At 37.9% G+C, this 24,316-nt stretch overlaps 1 protein-coding gene and 1 non-coding gene across 2 annotated transcripts in view; one reads left to right on the plus strand and one right to left on the minus strand.

The window, feature by feature from the left end:
* TRPC4AP (transient receptor potential cation channel subfamily C member 4 associated protein) overlaps nucleotides 1-24,316 on the plus strand; it is a 68,542-nt gene that overhangs the window by 11,354 nt on the left and 32,872 nt on the right. Inside the window, exons 2-5 of the mRNA XM_060032966.1 lie at nucleotides 11,958-12,086; nucleotides 15,109-15,225; nucleotides 18,123-18,180; nucleotides 20,103-20,158. Coding sequence (XP_059888949.1) covers nucleotides 11,958-12,086; nucleotides 15,109-15,225; nucleotides 18,123-18,180; nucleotides 20,103-20,158 — 360 coding nt within the window. The remainder of the gene's footprint in view (nucleotides 1-11,957; nucleotides 12,087-15,108; nucleotides 15,226-18,122; nucleotides 18,181-20,102; nucleotides 20,159-24,316) is intronic.
* Nucleotides 475-603, minus strand: LOC132439051 (small nucleolar RNA SNORA11). Its single transcript, XR_009522283.1, has one exon. It is a non-coding gene; the product is annotated as a small nucleolar RNA SNORA11 (small nucleolar RNA).

A 24,316-nucleotide genomic window follows, 5' to 3' on the forward strand; every position in this document is an offset into this window, starting at 1 on the left:
ATCTTTTTATTGTCTCCATTGTTTTGCCTTTTCCAGGATGGCATATAGTTGGAATCTATTTTTCTTTTTTCCTTGAAGATAGGGGTTCAAAGCCCTAATGCCTATAAGACCACTCATGGCCCACCCGTGCATAGACCAGACAGGCTCTAGGTGGCAAACTCCCCCACTAAATACTGTAGATTTCCGGGCTTCCCTGATGGCGCAGTGGTTGAGAGTCTGCCTGCCGATGCAGGGGACATGGGTTCGTGCCCCGGTCCGGGAGGATCCCACATGCCGTGGAGTGGCTGGGCCCGTGAGCCATGGCCGCTGGGCCTGCACGTCCAGAGGCTGTGTTCCGCAGTGGGAGAGGCCACAACGGTGAGAGGCCCGTGTACCACCAAAAAAAAAAAAAAAAAAAAAACTGTAGATTTCCTTCCAGTACTGAGCCCTGTCCCACTGGTCCTGTCTGGTAGCCACGTAAAAGTGCAGGGGGATACATATTGGGTATTTGTTCATAGGAAGGCCACAAGTTTTGTGCCTCTTGTCACAGTGAACCCAGGTTCCTGTTGGGTGTGTTGTAAACAGATGAGCCATTTCTTCAGACCCCTGCTCTGAGCACACCCATGGGATTGCTTTCTTATTTTTACTTTTGGATTCTTCATTGCAGGTGTATAGAAATTCAGGTGATTTTTCTATATTGATTTTGTATCCTGCAGTCTTGCTGAACTTATTTATTAGCTCTAATTGTGTGTGTGTGTGTGTGTGTGTGTGTGTGTGTGTGTGTGTGTGTGTAGGGGTTCCTTAGTATATTCTATATACAAGATGATAGCATCTGTAAATATCATTTTACAAATTCCTTTTCAATCTGCATGCCCTTATTTCTTTTTCTTGCCTTGTTGCTCTGGCTAGAATCTCTAGTACAGTGTTAAATAGAAGTGGTGAGGGTTAACGTATGTGTCATTTTCTTGATCATTTTGGGAACTCATTCAGGCTTTCAGTTTTTTTAAAAGTAGAGTCCATACTTTATTCAGATATCCCCAATTTTTCTTTTCTTTTTTTACTTGAAGTATAGTTGATTTACAATATCATATTGTTTCAGGTGTACAACATAGTGATTCAGTATTTTTATGGATTATACTCCATTTAAAGTTACTATAAAATAATGCTATATTTCCCTGTGCTGTACAAAATATCCTTGTTGCTTATTTATTTTATACATAGTAGTTTGTATCTCTTATTGTCTCTCCCCTCTTTCCACTGGTAACCACTAGTTTGTTCTCAGTATCTGTGAGTCTGTTTCTGTTTTGTTATATTCATTCGTTTTATTTTTTATTAAAAAAAATTTTTATTGGAGTATAATTGCTTTGCAATGTTGTGTTAGTTTCCGCTGTACAGTGAAGTGAATCAGCTATATGTATACATATATCCCCTCCCTCTTGGACCTCCCACCCCCACCCCGAACCCATCCATCTAGGTCATCAGAGAGCACCGAGCTGAGCTCCCTGTGCTACAGCAGGTTCCCACTAGCTATCTGTTTTACACATGATAGTGTATTTATGTCAAACCTAATCTCCCAATTCATCCTGCCTCCCCTTCCCCCCCATGTCCACACGTCCGTTCTCTAGGTCGACATTTCTATTCCTGCCCTGCAAATAGGTTCATCTGTACCATTTTCCTAGATTCCATATATATGTGTTTTACTCTTTCTGATTTACTTCACTCTGTATGACAGACTCTAGGTCCATCCACATCTCTACAAATGACCCAATTTCATTTCTTTTTATGGCTGAGTAATATTCTGTTATATATGTGTACCACATCTTCTTCACCCATTCATCTTTCGATGGACATTTAGGTTGTTTCATGTCCTGGCTATTGTAAATAGTGCTGCAGTAAACATTGGGGTACATGTGTCTTTCTGAATTATGGTTTTCTCAGGGTATATGCCCAGTAGTGGGATTGCTGGGTCATATGGTAGTTCTATTTTTAGCTTTTTAAGGAACTTCCATACTGTTCTCCACAGTGGCTATATCAATTTACATTCCCACCAACGGTGCAAGAGGGTTCCGTTTCTCTGCACCCTCTCCAGCATTTATTGTTTGTAGATTTTTTGATGGGCCATTCTGACCAGTGTGAGGTGATACCTCATTGTAGTCTTGATTTGCATTTCTCTAATAGTGATGTTGAGCATCTTTTAATGTGCCTCTTGGCCATCTGTATGCCTTCTTTGCTGAAATGTCTATTTAGGTCTTCTGCCCATTTTTTGATTGGGTTGTTTGTGGGTTTTTTTTGATATTGAGCTGCATGAGCTGTTTGTATATTTTGGAGGTTAATCCTTTGTCTGTTGCTTCGTTTGCAAATATTTTCTCCCATTCTGTGAGTTGTCTTTTCGTCTTGTTTATGGTTTCCTTTGCTGTGCAAAAGCTTTTAAGTTTAATTAGGTCCCATTTGCTTATCTTTGTTTTTATTTTCATTACTCTAGGAGGTGGGTCATAAAAGATCTTGCTGTGTTTTACATTATTGAGTGTTTTTCCTATGTTTTCCTCTAAGAGTTTTATAGTGTCTGGTCCTACATTTAGGTCTTTAATCCATTTCGTGTTTATTTTTGTGTATGGTGTTAGGGAGTATTCTAATTTCATTCTTTTACATGTAGTTGTCCATTTTTCCCAGCACCATTTATTGAAGAGGCTGTCTTGTTTCCATTGTATATTCTTGCCTCCTTTGTCATAGATTAGGTGACTATACATGTGTGGGTTTATCTCTGGGCTTTCTATCCTGTACCATTGATCTATATTTGTTTTTGTGCCAGTACCATACTGTCTTGATTACTGTAGCTTTGTAGTATAGTCTGAAGTTGGGGAGCCTGATTCCTTCAGCTCCGTTTTTCTTTCTGAAGATTGCTTCGGCTATTCGGGGTCTTTTTTGTGTTTCCGTACAAGTTGTATGATTTTTTGTCCTAATTCTGTGAAAAATGCCATTGGTAATTTGATAGGGATTGCATTGAATCTGTAGATTCCTTTGGTTAGTATAGTCATTTTCACAATATTGATTCTTCCAATCCAGGAACATGGTATATCTCTCCATTTGTTTGTGTCATCTTTGATTTCTTTCATCAGTGTTTTATAGTTTTCTGAGTACAGGTCTTTTGCCTCCTTAGGTAGGTTTATTTCTAGGTATTTTATTCTTTTTGTTGCAGTGGTAAATGGGAGTGTTTCCTTAATTTCTCTTTCTGATCTTTTGTTGTTAGTGTATAGGAATGCAAGATATTTCTGTGCATTAATTTTGTATCCTGCAACCTTACCAAATTCATTGATTAGTTGTAATAGTTTTCTGGTGACATCTTTATGATTTTCTATGGATGGTATCATGTCATCTGCAAACAGTGACAGTTTTACTTTTTCTTTTCCAATTTGTATTCCTTTTATTTCTTTTTCCTTTCTGATTCCTGTGGCTAGGACTTCCAACTGTGTTGAATAATAGTGGCCAGAGTGGACATCCGTGTCTTGTTCCTGATCTTAGAGGAAATGCTTTCAGTTTTTCACCCACACCATCACCAGAATGATGTTTGCTGTGGGTTTGTCGTATATTGCGTTTATTATGTTGAGGTAGGTTCCCTCTATGACCACTTTCTGGAGAGTTTTTATCATAAATGGGTGTTGGATTTTGTCAGAATCTTTTTCTGCATCTGTTGAGGTGATCATATGCTTTTTTCCTTTAATTTTTAATATGGTGTATCACATTGTTTTGCACATGTTGAAGAATCCTTGCATCCTTCCGATAAATCCCACTTGATCATGGTGTATGATCTTTTTATATATATGTATATAAATTTATTTATTTGTTTATTTATTGGCTGCGTTGGGTCTTCATTGCTGTGTGTGGGCTTTCTCTAGTTGCAGTGAGTGGAGGCTACTCTTCATGCAGTGCGTGGGCTTCTGATTCTGATGGCTTCTCTTGTTAGCATGGGCTCTGGGTGTGCGGGCTTCAGTAGTGTGGCTCAGTAGTTGTGGCTTGCAGGCTCTAGAGTGCAGGCTCAGTAGTTGTGGCGCGTGGGCTTAGTTGCTCCGCGACATGTGGGATGTTCCCAGACCAGGGCTCGATCCCACGTCCCCTGCATTGGCAGGCGGATTCTTAACCACTGCGCCACCAGGGAAGTCCAGTGTATGATGTTTTTAATGTGTTGTTGGTTTCGGTTTGCTGGTATTTTGTTGAGGATTCTTGCATCTATGTTCATCGATGATATTGGTCTGTAATTTTCTTTTTTTGTGATATCTTTGTCTGGTTTTGGTATCAGGGTGATGGTGGCCTCATAGAATGAGTTTGGGAGTATTCCTCCATCTGCAGTTTTTTGGAAGAGTTTGAGAAGGATAGGTGTTAACTCTTCTCTAAATGTTTGATAGAATTCACCTCTGAAGCCATCTGGTCCTGAACTTTTGTCCATACTTTATTCAGATTTCCCCAGTTTTTCTTTTTCTTTTTTTAATTGAAGTGTAGTTGATTTACAGTATCATATTGTTTCAGGTGTACAACATAGTGATTCAGTATTTTTACGGATTATACTCTGTTTAAAGTGACTGTAAAATAATGGCTATATTTCCCTGTTCTATACAAAATATCCTTGTTGCTTATTTATTTTATACATAGTAGTTTGTATCTCTTATTGCCCCTCCCCTCTTTCCACTGGTAACCACTAGTTCACAGTATCTCAGTCTGTTTCTGTTTTGTTATATTCATTCGTTTTATTTTTTAGATTCCACATATGAGTGATAATATACAGTATTTGTTTTTCTCTGTCTGACTTAGTTCACTAAGCATAATACCTTCTAGGTCCTTTCATCCTTTTTTATTGCTGAGCATGTTGTATATTGATTTTGTATCCTGCAACCTTGTATTCTGTTGTATATATATATACCACATATTCTTTATCCATTCGTCTGTTGATGGACGCTTAGGTTGCTTCCATTTCTTGGCTATTGTAAATAGTGCTGCTATGAACATTGGGGTGCATGTTTCTTTTTGAATTACTATTTTCGTTTTCCTCAGATATACAGCCAATAGTGGAATTGTTGTATCATGCAGTAATTCTGTTTTCAGTTTTTTGAGGAATCTCTATACTGTTCTCTGTACTGACTGAAACAATTTACATTCCCACCAACAGTGTTCTAGGGTTCCTTTTTCTCCACATCCTCCTGTGAACTGATATCTTACTGTGGTTTTGTATTGCATTTCTCTGATGATTAGCAATGTTGAGCATCTTTTCATGTGCCTCTTGGCCATGTTTAGTCTTCTTTGAAAAAAATGTCTATTTAGGTCTTCCACCCATTTTTAAATTGGGTTGTTTATATTTTTTTCCTCTATTCTCTTAAAGTATAGTTGACTTACAATGTTAAGCTAGTTTCTGCTAATTGGGTTGTTTGTATTTTTGATTTGAGTAGTATGAACTGTTTATATATTTTAGATATTAATACCTTATCAGTCATATATTTGCAGATATTTTCTCCCATTCAGTAGGTTATGCCTTTTCATGTTGTTGATGGTTTCCTTTGCTGTGCAAAGGCTTTTAAGTTTGATCAGGTCCCATTTATTTATTTTTGCTTTTGTTTCTTTTGCCTTAGGAGACTGGTACAAAAACATACTGCTATGATTTATGTCAACGTGTGTTCTGTCTGTGTTCTCTTCTAGGGGTTTTATGGTTTCCAGTCTTACATTTAGGTCTTTAATCCATTTGAGTTTATTTTTTATATGGTGTGAGAAAATGTTCAAATTTTTTAAAAATTTATTTTATTGAAGTATAGTTGTTTTACAGTGTTTGTTACAGATTTCATTGTTTATCACGTAGCTGTACAGTTTTCCCAACACCACTTATGGAAGAGACTGTCTTTTCTTATTGTATATTCTTTTTTCCTTTGTTGTAAATTAATTGACCATAAGTGTGGGAGTTTATTTCTGGGCTCTCTATTCTGTTCCACTGATCTGTATGTCTGCATGTATGTGCCAGTACTGTGCAGTTTTGGTTACTGTGGTTTTGTACTATAGTCTCAAATCAGGGATTGTGTTATCTCCAGCTTTGTTCTTTTTTCCTCAGGATTGCTGTGGGAATACAAGGTCTTTTGTGGTTCCATATAAATTTTAGGAATTTGTTCTAGTTCTGTGAAAAATGCCATGGGTATTTTGATAGGGATTGCATTAAATCTGTAGATTGCTTTGGATGTATGGACATTTTAACAATATCATTCTAATCTAAGAACACAGGATATCTTTCCATTTCTATGTATCAACCTTAATTTCCTTCATAAGTGTTTTATAGTTTTCCGAGTATGTGTCTTTTATCTCCTTGGTTAAGTTTATTTCTAGGTATTCTTTTTGGTATGATTTTAAGTGCGATTGTTTTCTCTTTCTGATAGTTCATTATTAGTGTATATAAAAGCAACAGATTTCTGTATGTTAATCTTGTGTTCTGCAACTTTATTGAATTCATTTATTCTAATAGTTTTTTGGTGGAAATTTTAGGGTTTTCTATATATCGTGTCATGTCATCTGCAAATAGTGACAGTTTTACTTCTTTCCTTCCACTCTGGATGCCTTTTATTTCTTGTCTGATTGCTGTGGGTATGGCTTCCAATACTACATTAAATAGAAGTAGCAAGAGTGGCATCCTTGTCTTTTTCCTGATTTCAGAAGACAATCTCTCAGCTTTTCACTGTTGAGTATGATGTTAGCTGTGGGTTTGTCATAAATGACCTTTATTATGTTGAGATATGTTCTCTGTATTACCAACTTTGACAAGAGTTTTTATCATGAATGTATGTTGAATTTTGTGAAATGCTTTTTCTGTATCTATTGAGACGATCATGTGATTTTTTATCCTTTTCTTTTGTTAATGTGGTGTATCACTGATTGATTTGCAGATATTGAACCATCCTTGCATCTCTGGAATAAATCTCACTTTATCATGATGTATGATCACTTTTATATATTGTTGAATTTGGTTTGCTAGTATTTTGTTGAGGATTTTTGCATCTATATTCATCAGAAATATTGGCCTGTAATTTTGTTTTGTAGTGTCTTTGGTTTTGATATCAGGGTAATGGTGGCCTGGTGGAAGGAATTTGGGAGTGTTCCATCCTCTCCAATTTTTTGGAATAGTTTGAGTATAGGTATTATTTCTTCTTTATATGTTTGGTAGAATTCTCCTGTGAAGCTGTCTGGTCCTGGACTTCTGTTTGCTGGAAGTTTTTTAAATTTCAAATTCAGTTACACTATTAGTGATCAAGCTGTTCAGATTGTCTGTTTCTTCCTGATTCAGTATTGGAAGGTTGTATGTTTCTAGAAATTTGTCCATTTCTTCTAGGTTGTCCAACTTGTTGGCACATAACTGATCATAATATTCGCTTGTGATTTTTTTGTATCTCTGATATCAGTTGTTATTTCTCCTCTTTCATTTCTTATTTTGTTTATTTGGTTCCTCTCTCTTTCTGGCTAAAGGCTTAACAGTTTTGTTTTATCTTAAAAAAAAACTAGATCTTGGTTTCATTGATCTTTTCTATTTTTTTTTTTTTTTTGGTTTCTCATATATTTCCTCTCTGATTTTTATTATTTCCTTCCTTCTGCGACTTTGGGCTTTGTTTGTTCTTCTTTCTAATTCCTTTAGATAGTAGGTTAGGTTCTTTATTTGAGATTTTTGTTTTGTTTCTTGATATAGGCCTGTATCACTATAAACTCCCTTCTTAGAACTGCTTTTGCTGCATCTCAGATTTTAGAATGTTGTGTTTCCATTTTCATTCTTTGGGTACTTTCTGATTTCCTCTTTGATTTCTTCAGTGACCCATTGGTTTTTTGGTAGTTTATTTTAGTCTCCACCTGTTTGTGTTTTTTCCCCATTTTTCTTGTAATTGGTTTCCAGTTTCATACTGTTGTGGTCAGAAAAAATGCTTGACATAATTATCTATGCACTTAAATTTGTTGAGACTAGTTTTGTGGCCTAGCATGTGGTCTTTCCTGGAGAATGTTCCATGTGCACTTGAAAAGAATGTATGTTCTTTTTTTGGATGGACTGTCCTGTAGATACCTATTACGTACAACTGGTCTAATGTGTTATTTAAGACCACTGTTTCATTATTGATTTTCTGTGTCAGTGATCTGTCTATTGATGTAAGTGGGGTGTTAAATCCCCTACTGTTATTGTGTTATTGTCAACTTCTCCTTTTATGTTTGTTAATGTTTGCTTTATGTATTTAGGTTCTTCTGTATTAAGTGAATATATGTAAATGAGTGTTATATTCTCTCTTCTGTTGATTCCTTTACTATTATATAATGCCCTTCTTTTTTTGTTATATACTTTGCTTTAAAGTCTATTTTGTCTGATATGAGTATTCTTTCTTGTTATTTCCGTTTGCATGAAATGTCTTTTTCCATCCCCTCACTTTCAGGTGTGTTTTTAGCTCTGAAATGAGTCTTTTATAAGCAACATATAGATGGGTCTTGGTTTTTTATCCAGTCAGTCACCCTATGTCTTTTGATTGGAGCATTTAGTCCATTGACATTTAAAATGATTATTGATAGGTATGTACTTATTGCCTTGTATGTACTTATTGTTACTTTTTTTTTTAAACGATCAGGGCCTTCTTTCCTTTTTTAAAAAAATTTATTTATTTTTGGCCACGTTGGGTCTTCGTTGCTGCGTGTAGGCTTTTCTCAAGTTGCGGTGAGCAGAGGCTACTCTTTGTTGCAGTGCACGGGCCTCTCATTGCAGTGGCTTCTCTTGTTTCAGAGCACAGGCTCTTGGCACGTGGGCTTCAGTAGTTGTGGTGTGCGTGCTCTAGATCTCAGGCTCAGTGGTTGTGGCGCATGGGCTTAGTTGCTCTGCAGCATGTGGGATTTTCCCAGATCAGGGATTGAACCTGTGTCCCCTGCAATGGCAGGCAGATTCTTAACCACTGCACCACTAGGGAAGTCCCTATTGTTACTTGTTTTCTGGTTGTTTTTGTAGTTCTCCTCTGTTCTCTTTTTCTTCTTTTAGTTTCTTCCTTTGTGGTTTGACGATTTTCTTTAGTGGCATGCTTATGTTCCTTTTTCTCTAGTGTTTGTGTATCTATTTTAGGTTTTGATTTGTGGTTACTATGACATTCATATATGTTGACTTTTAACTGTATTGACTTGTTTTAAACTAATAGTCATGTAAGTTCAAATGCATTCTAAAAGATCTGCATTTTTTTACTCCTCTCCCTCACATTTTGTTTTTGATGTCATAGTTTTATATCTTTATGTTTATCCCTTTATTGTTTATTATAGTTACAGTTGACTTTACAGTTTTTTGTCTTTTAATTTTCATATAGCTTATTAAAGTGGTTGATCCTCAGCCTTTACAATATATTTGCCTTTCAGGCTTTCACCATTAATTATGATGATAGCTGTGGAATTTTGATTAACGCCCTTTATCAGATTGATTACATTGATTAGTTTTCATGTTTGACCCAACCTTGCATTCCTGACATGCATCTTGCTTTGTCTGTTGTATAATCCTTTTTACATATTGTTGGACTTGGTTTGCTGGCACAGCTGATCCTTGAACAATAGGTTTGAATTCCATGAGTCCACTTATACGTGGATTGTTTTCAATAAATACTTAACTGCAGTACTACATGATCTGCGGTTGGATCTGTGGATGTGGAACCGTTTATACAGGGCTGATTGTAAAATTCAACTGTATGGGCAGTTGTCACCCCTAACCCCCATGTTGTTCAAGGATCAGCTATTTTGCTGGGCGTTTTTGTGTTTATATTCATCAGAGATATTGTTCTATAAGTTTTCTTTTAATGTCTTTGTTTGGTTTTGGTATCAGGATAAGAGTAGCCTCATAGAATGAGTTGGGACCTGTTCCCTCCTCTTCTGTTTTATGGAAGAGTCTGTGAAGTATTTGCTAATTTCTCTTTAAATGTTCAGTAGAATTTACCAGTGAAGCATCTGGACTTGGGCTTTTCTTTGTGGGTAGTTTCTTTCCTTCCTTACTTGCTCCCTCCCTCCCTTTCTTCCTTTCCTATTAAATTACTAATTTGATCTCTTTAATTGTTGTAGGTATGTCAGATTTTCTGTTTCTTCTTGAGTCAGTTTCTGTTGTTTGTGTCTTTCTGGGAATCTGTATATTTCATCTAAGTTATGTAGTTTGTTGGCATACAGTTGCTCCTAGTACTTCCTTGTAAACCTTTTTATTTCCTTAAAATTGGTAGTATTGTCCCCTCTTACATTCCTGAATATAGTTGAGTCAGTGTGAGTTGGTCACTGTAACTATTTTCAATATTGTTGGTTTTTCAAAGAACCAAATTTGATTTTGTTGATTATTCTCTGTTATTTTTCTTTTCTCTATATCACTTATTTTTGCAATGATCTTTTTAATTTCCTTGTGCTTGCTTTGGGTTTGGTTTATTCCTTTTTTCTCCTAGTTTCTTATTGTGGAAGATAAGATCATCTGAGATCCTCTCTCCTTTTTAATATAAATGTTTCTAACTATAAATTTGTCTGTAAGCACTGCTTTTGCTGAGTCCCGTGAAACCATTATCGTCTTCTCTTTCTTTCCTTTCAAGGAAGGGAAAGATGTTTTTTCATAGTTCTGGGGCTTGCCTTGATTTGAGCTTGCTTGAAGTATATAAAATTTCTGATAATCATTTAGACCTACGGAAGTGGTAATTTCCTATGGTTCACCCTAATACAAATTACTTTCACAAACATCTCATTACCTCCCATTACCCCTGTGTTATCTTATTTTTACAATCTAAGAAAACAAGCTCAGGAAGAATAATGGGACTTGCTCAAGGTCATAGGACTGATATGCGTCCGGATAGGCTAAGATGTTATTGAAGATGTGCATGTCCTGTAATAAATTACAGTGAACTTTTGATCTAATTGAGGGACAAGTGTACATGAAAATAATTGACTTCTGGCACCTGATAATGCTGTGTCCCCAAAGTAGACACTGCCATATTGATTAATGAACCTGTCATTAGACTAGGCTATTGCTCATGCCTTCACACATTTACTGAGTGTCTGATCTGTGTCTGGTATTCTTTGAGAGAAAGAAGGTGTGCACAATAAACACAGCTTGGTACCTACTCTGAAGGAGCTTGTGGTCTACAGGAGGGGGGACAAATGAGCCAGTAATTATGATACAATATGATAAATGTTAGATAAGGCCCCAGACTCTTAGAAAGGAGAGAGGGGAAGGCCTATCAAGGAAAATGTCTGGTTTTTTGGCTTGCATTTAGGAGAAAGAGCTTTCTGGGTAGAAAAGGCAGGGAGGAGAAGGAGCTTTCCAGATAGAAAAGACATCCAAAGATGTTCTGTGGCGGTAGAGTTCACCCTTGAACAATACAGGGGGTCGGGGCACTGACCCTCCACAGTTGAAAATTCTTGTATAGCTTTGAGTCGGCCCTCCATACCTGCTGTTTCCCTGCACCTGTGGATTCAACCAATCGTGGATTGTGTAGTACTGTAGTATTTACTATTGAAAAAAATCTCACATATAAGAGGACCCACGCAGTTCAAACCTGTGTTTAAGGGTCAACTGTATATGGGTGTGTGTAAATAATTACCCACCTTGCCCCGACCTTAGGTTTATTTTCTCCCCACACAGGTGGCATACCATATATACAGGTACACAGCTCTGTAGGCAGGGGAAAAGCATGTGCAGAGAGGCATAGAGAGAGAACATGTACATCTGGAGCCTAGAGCGGGCCCTGGGAAAGAGAGAAAGCTAGAGAGGAAAGTAGGTGATAGAATAGGAAGGGTGTGTATCATGAGCAAGGAGCTGGACTTTTATCTTGCAGGCTGTTGGGGAACTTCTGAACGTTTCTAGAAAGACCTTTGAATTATTTGTCCTGTGTGGGTTTGGGAGCCAGCTGCTCTCTTTAGCTGTATATGCTAGTAGTTCTTTCCTCACCAGTAAACTTTTCCTCTTTTTTTTTTTTTTTTCTTTTGCCTCACAGTTCACTGAAACTTTTTTGACGGAGAGGGACAAACAGTCCAAATGGAGTGGAATTCCTCAGCTGCTCCTTAAGCTGTATGCAACCAGCCACCTCCACAGTGACTTCATTGAGTGCCAGAACATCCTCAAGGTAACTTAGGGGACTTGGAGGGACTGCATTCAGGGTCTCCAGATGATACAAGATGTCTGATTTTTTTCTCTTCTTCCGCTTACTTTTTAAAATAGTCTGTTTTTATTGCATAAGCTATAGAAAATTTGGGAAGTTCAGAAAAAGTGCAAACAAGAAAATAAAAATCCCCAATAATCCCCCACCATCCAGAGATGGATTAAGTTTCCTGTGTATATACTTTTGGGTTTTATTCACATTTGTTTTGTATCAGTGCTTGCTTAATTAAGGAGGCCTGTGCCCTGGGATTAGGTTACCTTCTTTTTCAACAGGATTTAAAAGATCCCATTTTGCTGAAGGTTCAAGAAGTAGCCTTGTGGCTGTTGATAATTATGACTAGCATATAAAGATGAAGGGACTGAGCCTGGTGGTTGGGAGAGGGATGGAAAGAATGCATAGACATCTAGGGCAGTTGTTCTCAATCTTGAGTGTGTATCAGAGTCACCTGGAAGGCTTGTTAAAACAGAGTCCTGGGCCCTACCGGCAGAGTTTCTTATTTAGTAGGTCAGACTTCAGCTTGGGGAGGTGGGTCCAACTTTGAATTTAGATTACTGGCTCTAATGTAGCTAAAATCCATGCAAGTTATATTTGATCATAATGAAACGATATAATGTTTTTCAGAGGTGAAGTTCTGTTTATTATATCGCATAAGAAGTCATTTAAAAATAGGGCCAGGGGCTTCCCTGGTGGCGCAGTGGTTGAGAGTCCGCCTGCCGATGCAGGGGACATGGGTCCGTGCCCCGGTCTGGGAAGATCCCACATGCCGCGGAGCGGCTGGGCCTGAGAGCCATGGCCGCTGAGCCTGCACGTCTGGGGCCTGTGCTCCGCAACGGGGGAGGCCACAGCAGTGAGAGGCCCGTGTACCGCAAAAAAAAAAAAAATGTATATATAATAGGGCCAAAAAGTTTAGTCTGTACCTTTGAGAAGAGACGTTTGGGACTTCCCTGGTGGTCCAGTGGTAAAGGATCTGCCTTTACCACTGGCGGGGACACGGGTTCAATCCCTGGTCAGGGAACTAAGATCCCACTTGCTGCAGGGCAACTAAGCCCACTTGCCACAACTACTGAGCCCGTGTGCCTCAACTAGAGAGCCTGCGTGCTCTGGAACCCGCATGCCACAACTACGGAGCCCAGGTGCCCTGGAGCCTACGTGCCACAACTAGAGAAGAGAAAACCTGCACGCCACAACTAGAGAGAAACCTGCACACTGCAACGAAAGATCCCGCGTGCCTCAACGAAGACCCTGCAGGCTGCAACTAAGACCTAACACAGCCAGAAATAAATAAATTAATTAATTAATAATAAATCTTTAAAAAAAATAGAAGAGATGTTTTGTCTATACAACTTTTTTGTAAGTTGAAAATCATTCCCAAATAAAAATTTAATTAAAAAGAAGGCATTTTGTGTTCTTGATCTTCTCACAGTCTGATTAGGATAGAAATAGTGTCTTACACTTGTTTGAAAACATTTTGCAAGGAATAATGCATTATTTCATTTGATTCCTGCAAAATCTCTTGAGATATGAGGTAGATAAAAGAGGGAAATTAATATTTTGAGTGTTTGCTATGTGATCATCATTTCTTTATGCACTCAGCAAATACTTATTTGAAATGTACTGTGTACCAGGCATATTTAATTTTTATGATAACTCTGTGAGATGGGTGGTATTAGTATATTAGTCCAAAATACTTTGATTGCAGGTAACAGTAACCCACTCAGATTAGCGAAAAAGATCTTTTATTGTCTCACATAATCGGAAAGCACAGATGTGAACTGAGGGGCCAAATAGAGTTAGGCTGTCCATTTCTTATCTTGACATCTGTGTGTGGCCTCATGTTCCTCCACAGAAGTAGGGCTATTACCTGAGGAAGAGAAAAGGAGATACTGAGCAGGCAAATCCAGATGTCTTCTCCGTTCCCTTTTTCAGTTGAGAAAACAGACTCAGCATAACCTGCCCAAAGTCACGTGGCTATTATTGCTGTGAGCCCAGATTTGTCTTACTCCTGAAACCAGTTTCCATTGTACCATGTTGCCAGCAGAATTACATTCTAGTTTTATAAATGAGAGGAATGAAACCCAGAGAAAGTAGTTCAGTCACTTACTAATTATGTGATCTTGTACAACTTTGTGATTTTGTTTTTCATCTGTAAAACTACACTCACTTCACTGAATTGTTTTAAAGATTAAATGGGCTAAAGTATAGAAACCCAGTGCTTGGCATATAATAGGTTATCCATAAGAGAGGGTTCTGCTTTTTCTTTTTTTCTTTTTCTTTTTTTTTTTCTTTTTCTTGATGTGTGGTACCTGGACCAACATCAGCATCACTTGGAGACTTACTATAAATGCACATTCTCAGGCCCCACCCCAGACCTATTAAATCAGAAACTGCAGGTGGGACCCAGCAGTCTGGGTTTTTAACAAGCCCTTCAGATGATTCTGATGCTCATCATCACTGTGTGAGAACTGCTGCTCTAGCCCACTGTGTTCCATCTTCCCTCGAGGTTCCTGAGAAGGGAGCATAATGAGTAGGGCCCTATTATATTCTTCCTATCCTATCTCCTGTTTCACCCCAAATAGTTCTGCTTTCTTTTGTAAGCACAGACTCAGGAGCCAGACTTCCTAGGTTTAAGTCCTGACTCTGTCACATACCCTGTATGACATTGACAACTTCTTTGTGTCTCAGTCTCCTTATCTGTAAAACTGGGCTGATAAATTACTATTATTTCATTGTGTTGTGAGGATTAAAATAGGTAATGGATGAAGTACTTAGAACCATGCCTGGTACATAATAAGCATTTAATAAGTTAGCTATTACTACTATTACAACAACTTTTATTGTATCAGCTTTTCTGTAAGATTTTTTTTTATGGTTCATTGTCTTTGACCTCATGGGAGTTCAAGTTGTGACTAAAATGCAAACTGGTGTTTTGGTGTCTGGTTTGTGTTGGATGCTAAACTGAATGTCTTTCTGTATCCTTTTTCACTAGGAAATTTCTCCTCTTCTCTCCATGGAGGCTATGGCATTTGTTACTGAAGAGAGGAAACTTACCCAAGAAACCACTTATCCAAATACTTATATTTTTGATTTGTTTGGAGGTGTTGATGTAAGTTGTTGTTTATTATTACTACTGCTACTTAATGGCTTGGGAATTTAACTCTTGAAATGGGAGGTAGGAAACATTTTACAATTTATAGCAAACATTTCAGAATTTTCATCTTTTTTTATGATTTTTAAAAAATTTTTACTGAGTTATAGCTTACATACCATACAGTTCACTTGCTTTACTTGTACAATTCAATGATTTTTGGTGTATTTACAGAGTTACAGAGTAACTATCACTACAGGCCTAGTTTTTTTTTTTTGGCCACGTGGCATGTGGGATCTTCCCCAGCCAAGGATTGAACCCACACCCCCTGCATTGGAAGGTGGAGTCTTAACCGCTGGACCCCCAGGGAAGTCCCCAGAATTTTCATCTTTAGAAGCTCAGTGGTATTCACATATATTGAAGCACCAAAGCTTTTACACTAGAATAATTGATTTATGTAAATTGATCTGGTGGCGCAATGGTTAGGAATTCGCCTCCCAGTGCAGGGGACGCGGGCTTGTTCCCTGGTCAGGGAACTAGATTCCACATGCATGCCGCAACTAAGACCCGGCACAACCAAAAGTAAATAAATTAATTAAATTAATAAAATTAAAAAAAAAAAATATATATATATCCCCTTTTTTTTAAGGTACAAAGTAACAGGTATGTCTCTCTGGGACTTCCCTGGTGGTCCAGCGGTTAAGAGTCCACATTCCCAGTGCAGGGTGCCCAGGTTCAATCCCTGGTCGGGGAACTAGATCCCGCATGCTGCAATGAAGATCCCGCATGTGGCAGCTAAGACCCAGTGCAGCCAAATAAATAAATTTATAAAAAAAAAAAAGAAAAAAAATGGAGATCTGCATAAATTAAATGACTTCAGGGACTAGGATGAACTGGAGAGTGCATGCCTGCTTTTATGGGGAAATGGCTTCCGTTCCTATTGACCTTTGCCCTCAGGGATGTAGGAAATCTAGACTCTTATGTAGAATCTCCCAGCTTTTCAGTAGATGTAGACCACATGAGTTATGTCTGTGGCCCAGGTATGATCCATCACTTGGCATTCAGGGACTTTTAATTTATTCATTGACATAGTCCATCCTCTATTTCAAGAGAATTTATTTTAAATATAATAACCTATGCAGATGAATATCTTATACTTTTCTTGGATGACTGTGAAAAGTGGGGCATCTCTTTTCAAAAGCATTTGTGTAGTATGCTTCAAAACCTTAAAGATCATTACTCATTTTGCCCTGTTGTTTCCATTTATGTGAATCTCTCATGAAGACGTAAGTCAAAATGAGATAAGGCTTTGTATACAAAGATGCTTAGTGTGGCTTTATATATAATAGTTAAAAGTATTCATCAGGAGGAAGGTAGTTCTTGTTTTCTGTAAGGTCAATGGTGATCTCGTTGATATTCTCTGTTATTTTCTATTCTCTGCTAAATTAGTTTCCATTCTAATCCTTATTACTTTTCTTCTGCCTGCTTTGGCTTTGTGTTGCCCCTCTTTTTCCAGTGAATTGAAGAGAAAGATTAGGTTATTGGTTTGAGATAATTCCCTTTTTTTCTTTTAAGCAAAATTTATTTTTTGCATTTTTATTGAAGTATAGTTGTTGTACAATATAGTGATTCACAATTTTTAAAGGTTATGCTTTGTTTATAGTTATTGTAAAATATTGGCTGTATCCCCCATGTTGTACAATACATCCTTGTAGGCTATCTTAGACTTACTAGTTTGTACCTCCCACTCTCCCACCTTTATATTGCCCCCCACCGACTGGTAGCCACTAGTTTGTTCTCTGTATCTGTGAGTCTGCTTCTTTTTTATTATAGTCACTATTGTGTTTTACTTTTTTAGATTCCACATACAAGTGATATACAGTGTTTGTCTTTCTCTGTTTGACTTATTTCATTTAGCATAATGTCCTCCAAGTCCATCCATGTTGCTGCAGATGGCAAAATTTCATTCTTTTTTATGGCTGAGTAGTATTCCTGTGTGTGTGTGTGTGTGTGTGTGTGTGTGTGTGTGTGTGTGTGTGTGTGTGTGTGTGTGTATTCCATGTGTGCTTGAGTAGAATGTGTATTCTGCTGTTGCTGGGCAGAATGCTTTATAGCTGTCAGAGCTTGTTGGTTTATAGTGTTCAAGTCTTCTATATTTTTGGTATTACCTCATTGTCTATCCATTATTGAAAGTAGGGTATTATCCAGCTATTACTTTTGAATTGTCTCCTTCAGTTCTGTCAGCTTTTGCTTCATGTATTTTGAAGTTCTGTTGTTAGATGCATATATGTTTATAATTGTTATATCGTCCCGATGGATTGACCCTTTTATCATTATAAACTGTCCTTTGTTTCAACAGAATGGGTTTTTAAATGCATATTTATTGTAAACAGTTTAAACAGAATTATGTGTTGTATTACAAGTATGTAAAATGAAAAATGAATGCATATACTCCCCAGCCCCCTGTAGAAATCAGTATTAACAGTTTATAGTATACCTTTTGTGATTCTTTTTATAAACTTATGTTTATAAAAAGAACACAAATATTCTAAAAGCAAAAGAGGAATCATAGTGAAAATGTTCTGCAGCTTTTAAAAAATTAAAGCCACGTTGGACCCCAGAGATTAACTAATCTAACATTCTTATTTTTAAAAATGAGAGCCAAGGCCATGGAGGGACACTGACTTGCCCGAGTTTACATGGGGAATAGGTGGCTGAGCTGCAACTAGAACCCAGGTTTCCTGACTCTTGGTACAGTGCTCATTTCCCTGAACTTCACTGCCTTCTGCCTGTGTTGGGACCAAGAGGGTCTTGCAGTACCCTGACAGATATTTGGGCCATGAGTTGTCATGGCAAAGACTGTTTTGTAAGTTGTGCTTTGAATTTTGAAGCTTTTATCCAATTTTTTTTTATAGCTCCTTGTAGAAATTCTTATGAGGCCTACAATCTCTATTCGGGGACAGAAACTGAAAAGTAAGTATACTTATCAGCCACTGGTACTCATTTCCTAACCTGCTGTTATGATGGTAATTCCCAGGAGTTTCTCTTCTTTCCCTTCCTAACTCTTAACAATGAGGACATGCCTTACGTTCGGCTGTAGGACACTCTCCGCCCCTAACTAAGCAGCTCTCTTTATTTTATACTTGGTAGAAATATAAGTCTAGTGCTTTAAAAGAAAAAGTGTGAAAACTACTGGGCTAAAAGAATTGCATCTTTGTAGTTTCTAATAGTCCTTGGTTTCAGCTTTTATGTTTTCTTTGCAAATTCTTATTTCTCATATAGTTAATTGAGAGAGTAAGGAAAAGCCTGGTAAGATCATTTGTTTTATTTTTTAATTATTGTCTTGTTTTTGTTGTTATAAAAGTGATATAAGCTCTTTGTGAAAAGTTCAGTCATTACCAGAATGTGTAATTTATTTGTGTTTAGGGTAGCACATTATTTCTTGGACTGAACTTACACATGTTGCAAATATTATTCTTAGGTAGTCAGTTGATAATTTAAAAAAATGAGTAAGTACACTTACTTCGGCATTAAAAGCCAGAGATCAGTTAACATCTGATGAATGCTCTACTACAAATATCACTTTTTTTTTAATTAAAAACTTTTCCTCCCAACATCAACATGACATATTATGTAAGGCCTTGTTTGTATGTGTAGTAGTGGCTAAGAGGATTCATATTCATCTTTTATGTCACAGCTTTGTATCCTATCTAAATTGGTCTTCATGTCCTCTACCCTCATAGCAGGTAGCATCTTGTAATTACTTGTTGGTGTACTTATTTATTCTCTCTTCCCCCACTAGATTTATAAGTTCCATGAGGCTTTGTCTTTTTTTTTTTTTTTTTCCGCTAACCACCGTATATTCTGTATCTGCTCTAGAGCGGATGCTGAATAAATATTTGATGAATGAGTGAATTCCAGTTCCCTTTGAAAATGAAAGGTCTAGAAGTACTGAGATATACTGATTTGGTGTTCCAACCTGCTCTGAAGTCATGAAATAAATAAACCAGAAGTCCCCATAGGTTGAAAAGTGGTGATGAGGGATACTGGACATCTGCATTATCTCAAGATTATGTCAGATAACCCTTCTGGTCAAGCTAGCTTGTCAGGGCTGCCCACTGGGATCTTGGAAGGAAGCCTAACATTTTAGAGTTTGTGGCAGCATAGGAATTAATGCAAACAGTTTTTAAAAATAAAAGTAATGCCAAACAAAACACTTTATCCATGGTTCATACTCAATTTTATCATCTCCCAGTTTTGAGGACTTGAAAATTTAGTTTCCTTTTTGTCGTACTCTCCTGTTCCTGCTCACAGAGAAGTAACTAGTTCTTTATTGGTACCCAACGTAAATAACAACAGAACAAAACACGTTGAGTCTGTAGTAAAAATGACATCCTTGTTTGCTGCTAGTAGAATTTTCAGTGGAAATTTATAATATCAATCCAATTACTTTGGATTCTCGTAATTCTGCTTTTGGAAATGTATCTTAGGGAACCAGTTCAACACAAGCATAAAAGGACTATATGTTATGTTGTTTATTTCTAGTCTATTTAAATAGCAAAATTTTTAAAACCCTGGATATAATTCTAATCAAGCTATAAAGGAACATGGCTTACTAAGTGATAACACCACAACAGGTTGAAATTATAAAGACTATGGAACATAATAAGCATAATACTATATCAAACCAAAAAGCAGTGTACAAATTGGTTTGTAGGCTCTGATGCAGGCACCATGAAACTCTTTGGTGAATAAGGACTGGAAGGAGGTATGCTAAAAGGAAAATAATCATCTTGGAGGGGATTATGAGGAACAATTCTATGTTCAAAAATTTAATTCTGTTACCCTATCTTTCCAATGAGAAAAATAACCAGTTATTCCCCTTTCACTTTCAGTAAGTGATGAAATGTCCAAGGACTGTTTGAGCATCTTGTATAATACCTGTGTCTGTGTAAGTATCCCTGCCATCAGGGCCTCATTTTTCTCCCTGCCACATCTGCAGTGCTCGAGGAGGGAAGATTTGAATGGGGTGGTAGACATGACAGCTATCTTCAGACATTGGAGAATTGGACTGATATGTGCCTGAGAACCATAATCAACAGGTAGAAGTTATGGATGGCAAAATTTCATATTAATTGAGCCATGGCTGCTTCAGCAGGTACTGAACTCCTCTAGCCCTGGAGGTGTCCAAGCACAGACTGAACAAAAAACTTGTTAAATGGATGCAAGCATTGAAAGAGTGCCTGTGACCTTTTAGGATTCCTTTAAACTCTATTGTACCTACTCCTTCATTTTTATTGTTAGAAAACAAAACAAGAACCAGAAGACCCACCATGTGTTGATTAGGACATCCAACTAGGTTGATCACTGAGTGGGAAAGAATGGTGAATAAAAGAAGCAATTTGGTGGAAAGAGCATAGCACTTAGTGCTAGAACTTGGTTTGGGGTTCTAGCTCTTGGCTTCATGCTTATTAATTCTCCTCCCTGTGCTTTAGTTTCTTATCTTAGTAGAGTGTAGTTGGTAATCATACATCATAGGGTTGTTGTGGGATTTAAATGAGATGATAGATGTGAAAGCACTTTGTAAAGCAATATACAAATGTTAATTTTTGTAAGACCCAGTACCTGTCTTTTGGGAACATATGTGGTAAACTGTAAAGAGTGAATCAAATACAGCAGAATGAAACAAATGCTGTTGTAGAAGTGAAACCTCTATGCAATGAAAACTCAAAGGATCATTTAATTCCATTTCATTTCTTGCCTCATTCAAAAAAAGATTTCGGGCATCGTTAGGAGTATGTAAGATCTACCAATATTATAAATTTAGAAGTAGGTATCCAGGAATTGGGCTAAACATAAAATCATCTGTATCGCGGATGGGGTACAAATTTGGGTTTAAGCTGATATCGTATATTAACGCATATATGTGGAACCTAGAAAAATGGTACAGATGAACTGGTTTGCAGGGCAGAAATAGAGACACAGATGTAGAGAACAAACGTATGGACACCACGGGGGGAAAGTGGCGGGCGGGGTGGTGGTGGTGGGATGAACTGGGAGATTGGAATTGACATGTATACACTAATATGTGTAAAATGGATAACTAATAAGAACCTGCTGTATAAAAAAAATAAAATAAAATTCAAAAATTCAAAAAATAAATAAAACAGAAGCAATATTGTAACAAATTCAATAAACACTTTAAAAATGGTCCACATCAAAAAAAAAAAGAATAATGCTACTATGAACATTTGTTCATATGTGTAAACTTGACTGAGCTAAGGGACACCCAGATATCTGGTTAAACATTTTTTTTCTGGGTGTGTCTGTGAGGGTGTCTCTGGAAGAGATTAGCATTTGAATCAGTAGATGCCCTCACCAATGTGGGTGACCACCATCCAATCCATTGAGGCCCTGAATAGAGCAAAAAGGTGGGGAGGTTGGGCGAATTCACTCTCTGCCCGAGCTGAGACATCCGTCTTCCCCTGCCCTCGGACTTGGAGTTCCTGGTTCTTGGGCCTTTGGCTCCAACAGGGACTTACACTGTTGGTTCTGATTCTCAGGCCTTCTGTCTCTGACTGAATTTCATCACCAGTTTTCCTGGTTCTCCAACTTGCAGATGGCATATCAAGGGACTTCTCAGCCTCCATTAAAAAAAAAAAAAAAAAAAATTTGGGTTTAAGCTTCTTAGCAACCAACACAAATAGGGAAATATGTTTCAACACTTAACACAAAGTTCAGCATCCATAACATTGCTATGCAACAGAAATATAACACTTAGGTTATTTTATTTTACCTTTAGGAATAGCATATTTATTAGTTCAGGATTGATATCTTTTTTTTTTTCTTTTTTTTTTTGGCTGCATTGGGTCTTCGTTGCTGTGCGCGGGCTTTCTCTAGTTGCATTGAGCAGGGGCTACTTACTCTTGGTTGTGGTGCGTGGGCTTCTCACTGCGGTGCCTTCTCTTGTTGCAGAGCACAGGCTCTAGGTGCATGGGCTTCAGTAGTTGTGGCACGTGAGCTCAGTAGTTGTGGCTCACGGGCTCCAGAATTCAGGCTCAGCAGTTCTGGCGCGTGGGCTTAGTTGCTCCGCAGCATGTGGGATCTTCCTGGACCAGGGCTCGAACCCGTGTCCCCAGCATTGGCAGGCGGACTCTCAACCACTGCGCCACCAGGGAAGCTCCAGGATTGATATCTTAAGATAAAAATCAGCATCCACAAAAACCTTGACAATATAAATGATAGGCTGTTTGAATAAAAAGAATTGAAAAGGGATAATGTAAAGCTTTGGACATAACTCTAAATAAACAAATAAGAAATTAATGCTGAGGGCTTCCCTGGTGGCGCAGTGGTTGAGAGTCCGCCTGCCGATGCAGGAGACGCGGGTTCGTGCCCCGGTCTGGGAAGATCCCACATGCCGCGGAGCGGCTGGACCCGTGAGCCATGGCCGCTGAGCCTGCGCGTCCGGAGCCTGTGCTCCGCAATGGGAGAGGCCACGGCAGTGAGAGGCCCGCGTACCGCAAAAAAAAAATTAATTAAATTAAATTAATGCTGAGGTCCTGAGCAAGGGAGATATGTCTTAGGGACATACAAATGAAAAATAGTTTAGGGGCCTAAACTGTCAGTAAGTTCAAAAGGATTCAGCAAAAACTATTGTCACCAAAAAGGCTAATGTAATCTTAGTGTAATAAACTTGCACTTTTAGTCACTTGATTAGGTTATATATGGTATTTTGTGTTTGCTTCTGTGTATCACATTTTAAAAAGTATAAGTCTCTCAAGAATATTAGAGTATAATATAAAAAGACTCCGAAAACAAGTGAAATAACCCATCACCCCACCATACTTAGGTTATTTTCAATTTCCTTGTAGCCACGTTTTTTAGAAAGTAAGAAAAGAAGTAGGAAGAAATAGGTGAAGTTAATTTTAATGATTTTTTTTTTTTTTTTTTTTTTTTTTTTTTGCTGTACGCGGGCCTCTCACTGTTGTGGCCTCTCCCGTTGCGGAGCACAGGCTCCAGACGCGCAGGCTCAGCCACTTTGCGGCATGTGGGATCTTCCCGGACCGGGGCACGAACCCCGTGTCCCCTGCATCGGCAGGCAGACTCTCAACCACTGTGCCACCAGGGAAGCCCTAATGATGTATTTTATTTAGCACAGTATATCAAGAATGTTATTCCAACATGTCATCAATATAAGTAATTATTAATGGGATATAATTCCTTTTTTTTGTATTAAGGTTTCAAAATCCAGTGTGTTTTTTACTTTCAGAGTACATCTCAGTTCAGACTAGCCACGTTTCAAGTGCTCAGTAGCCACATGTAGCTAGTGGCACAGGTAAGCACAGACAGACCCGTGAGATAAAAATAAACTAATTGTTCAGGTAGTGCACAATTATTCTTGTAACTAAAGGCCAGTAAGAAATTGTTCTTATAAAAAAAGCTGATATATGTGTGATGTAATGACTCCATCATTGTCAGCTTCCATGTAGTTAATAGTCTTATGAGGCAGTCTTAATGAGGCTGTTCATTAATAATGACACCTAATGTTAATAATATTCCAGGAAAACACAGTTCAGTTAAAAAAAGGAAGGAAGGGAAAGGAAAGAAAGGGAAGGAAGGAAGGAAGGAAAGGGAAAGAAAGAAAGAAAGAAAAGGAGAGAAAAGGAAAGAAAAAGAAAAGGAAAGCAAAGAAGAAACAAAAACGTAAAGAACATAGGATGATATGGTCCAACTTTGTGCTGATCTGGCTTAAACCCAGGTTAGATGGAAACCTAGGGCTTTTAGAGTTGCAAACACCAGTGTCTCCAAGGATCAGGCAGAAAACAAGAAACGTTTGAAGTTGCCTGTTTTGGAGTGGGGACTTGTGCAAATTGTGACTAACTGGAGTAAGCATATCCTATCTGAAGACGTAAAGTCAAAATTTAAAAGGTACTGCTGGCCAAATAAAACTTAGCCTACTGGGTGCTGGCTTATAGCTCTTGATTTAGGTACTAGGTTAAAAACCTATGATGGATATTATTTAAAAACTCCTCCCCATAAAAATACATTTGTACACAGTGTTTTATATATAGTTTTAGGGAATTAAGGGCTCAGCTAACAGTTCCTGATG

This window comes from Delphinus delphis, chromosome 15 (genome assembly GCF_949987515.2).
Source record: "Delphinus delphis chromosome 15, mDelDel1.2, whole genome shotgun sequence".
NCBI classification, from domain to species: Eukaryota; Metazoa; Chordata; class Mammalia; order Artiodactyla; family Delphinidae; genus Delphinus; species Delphinus delphis.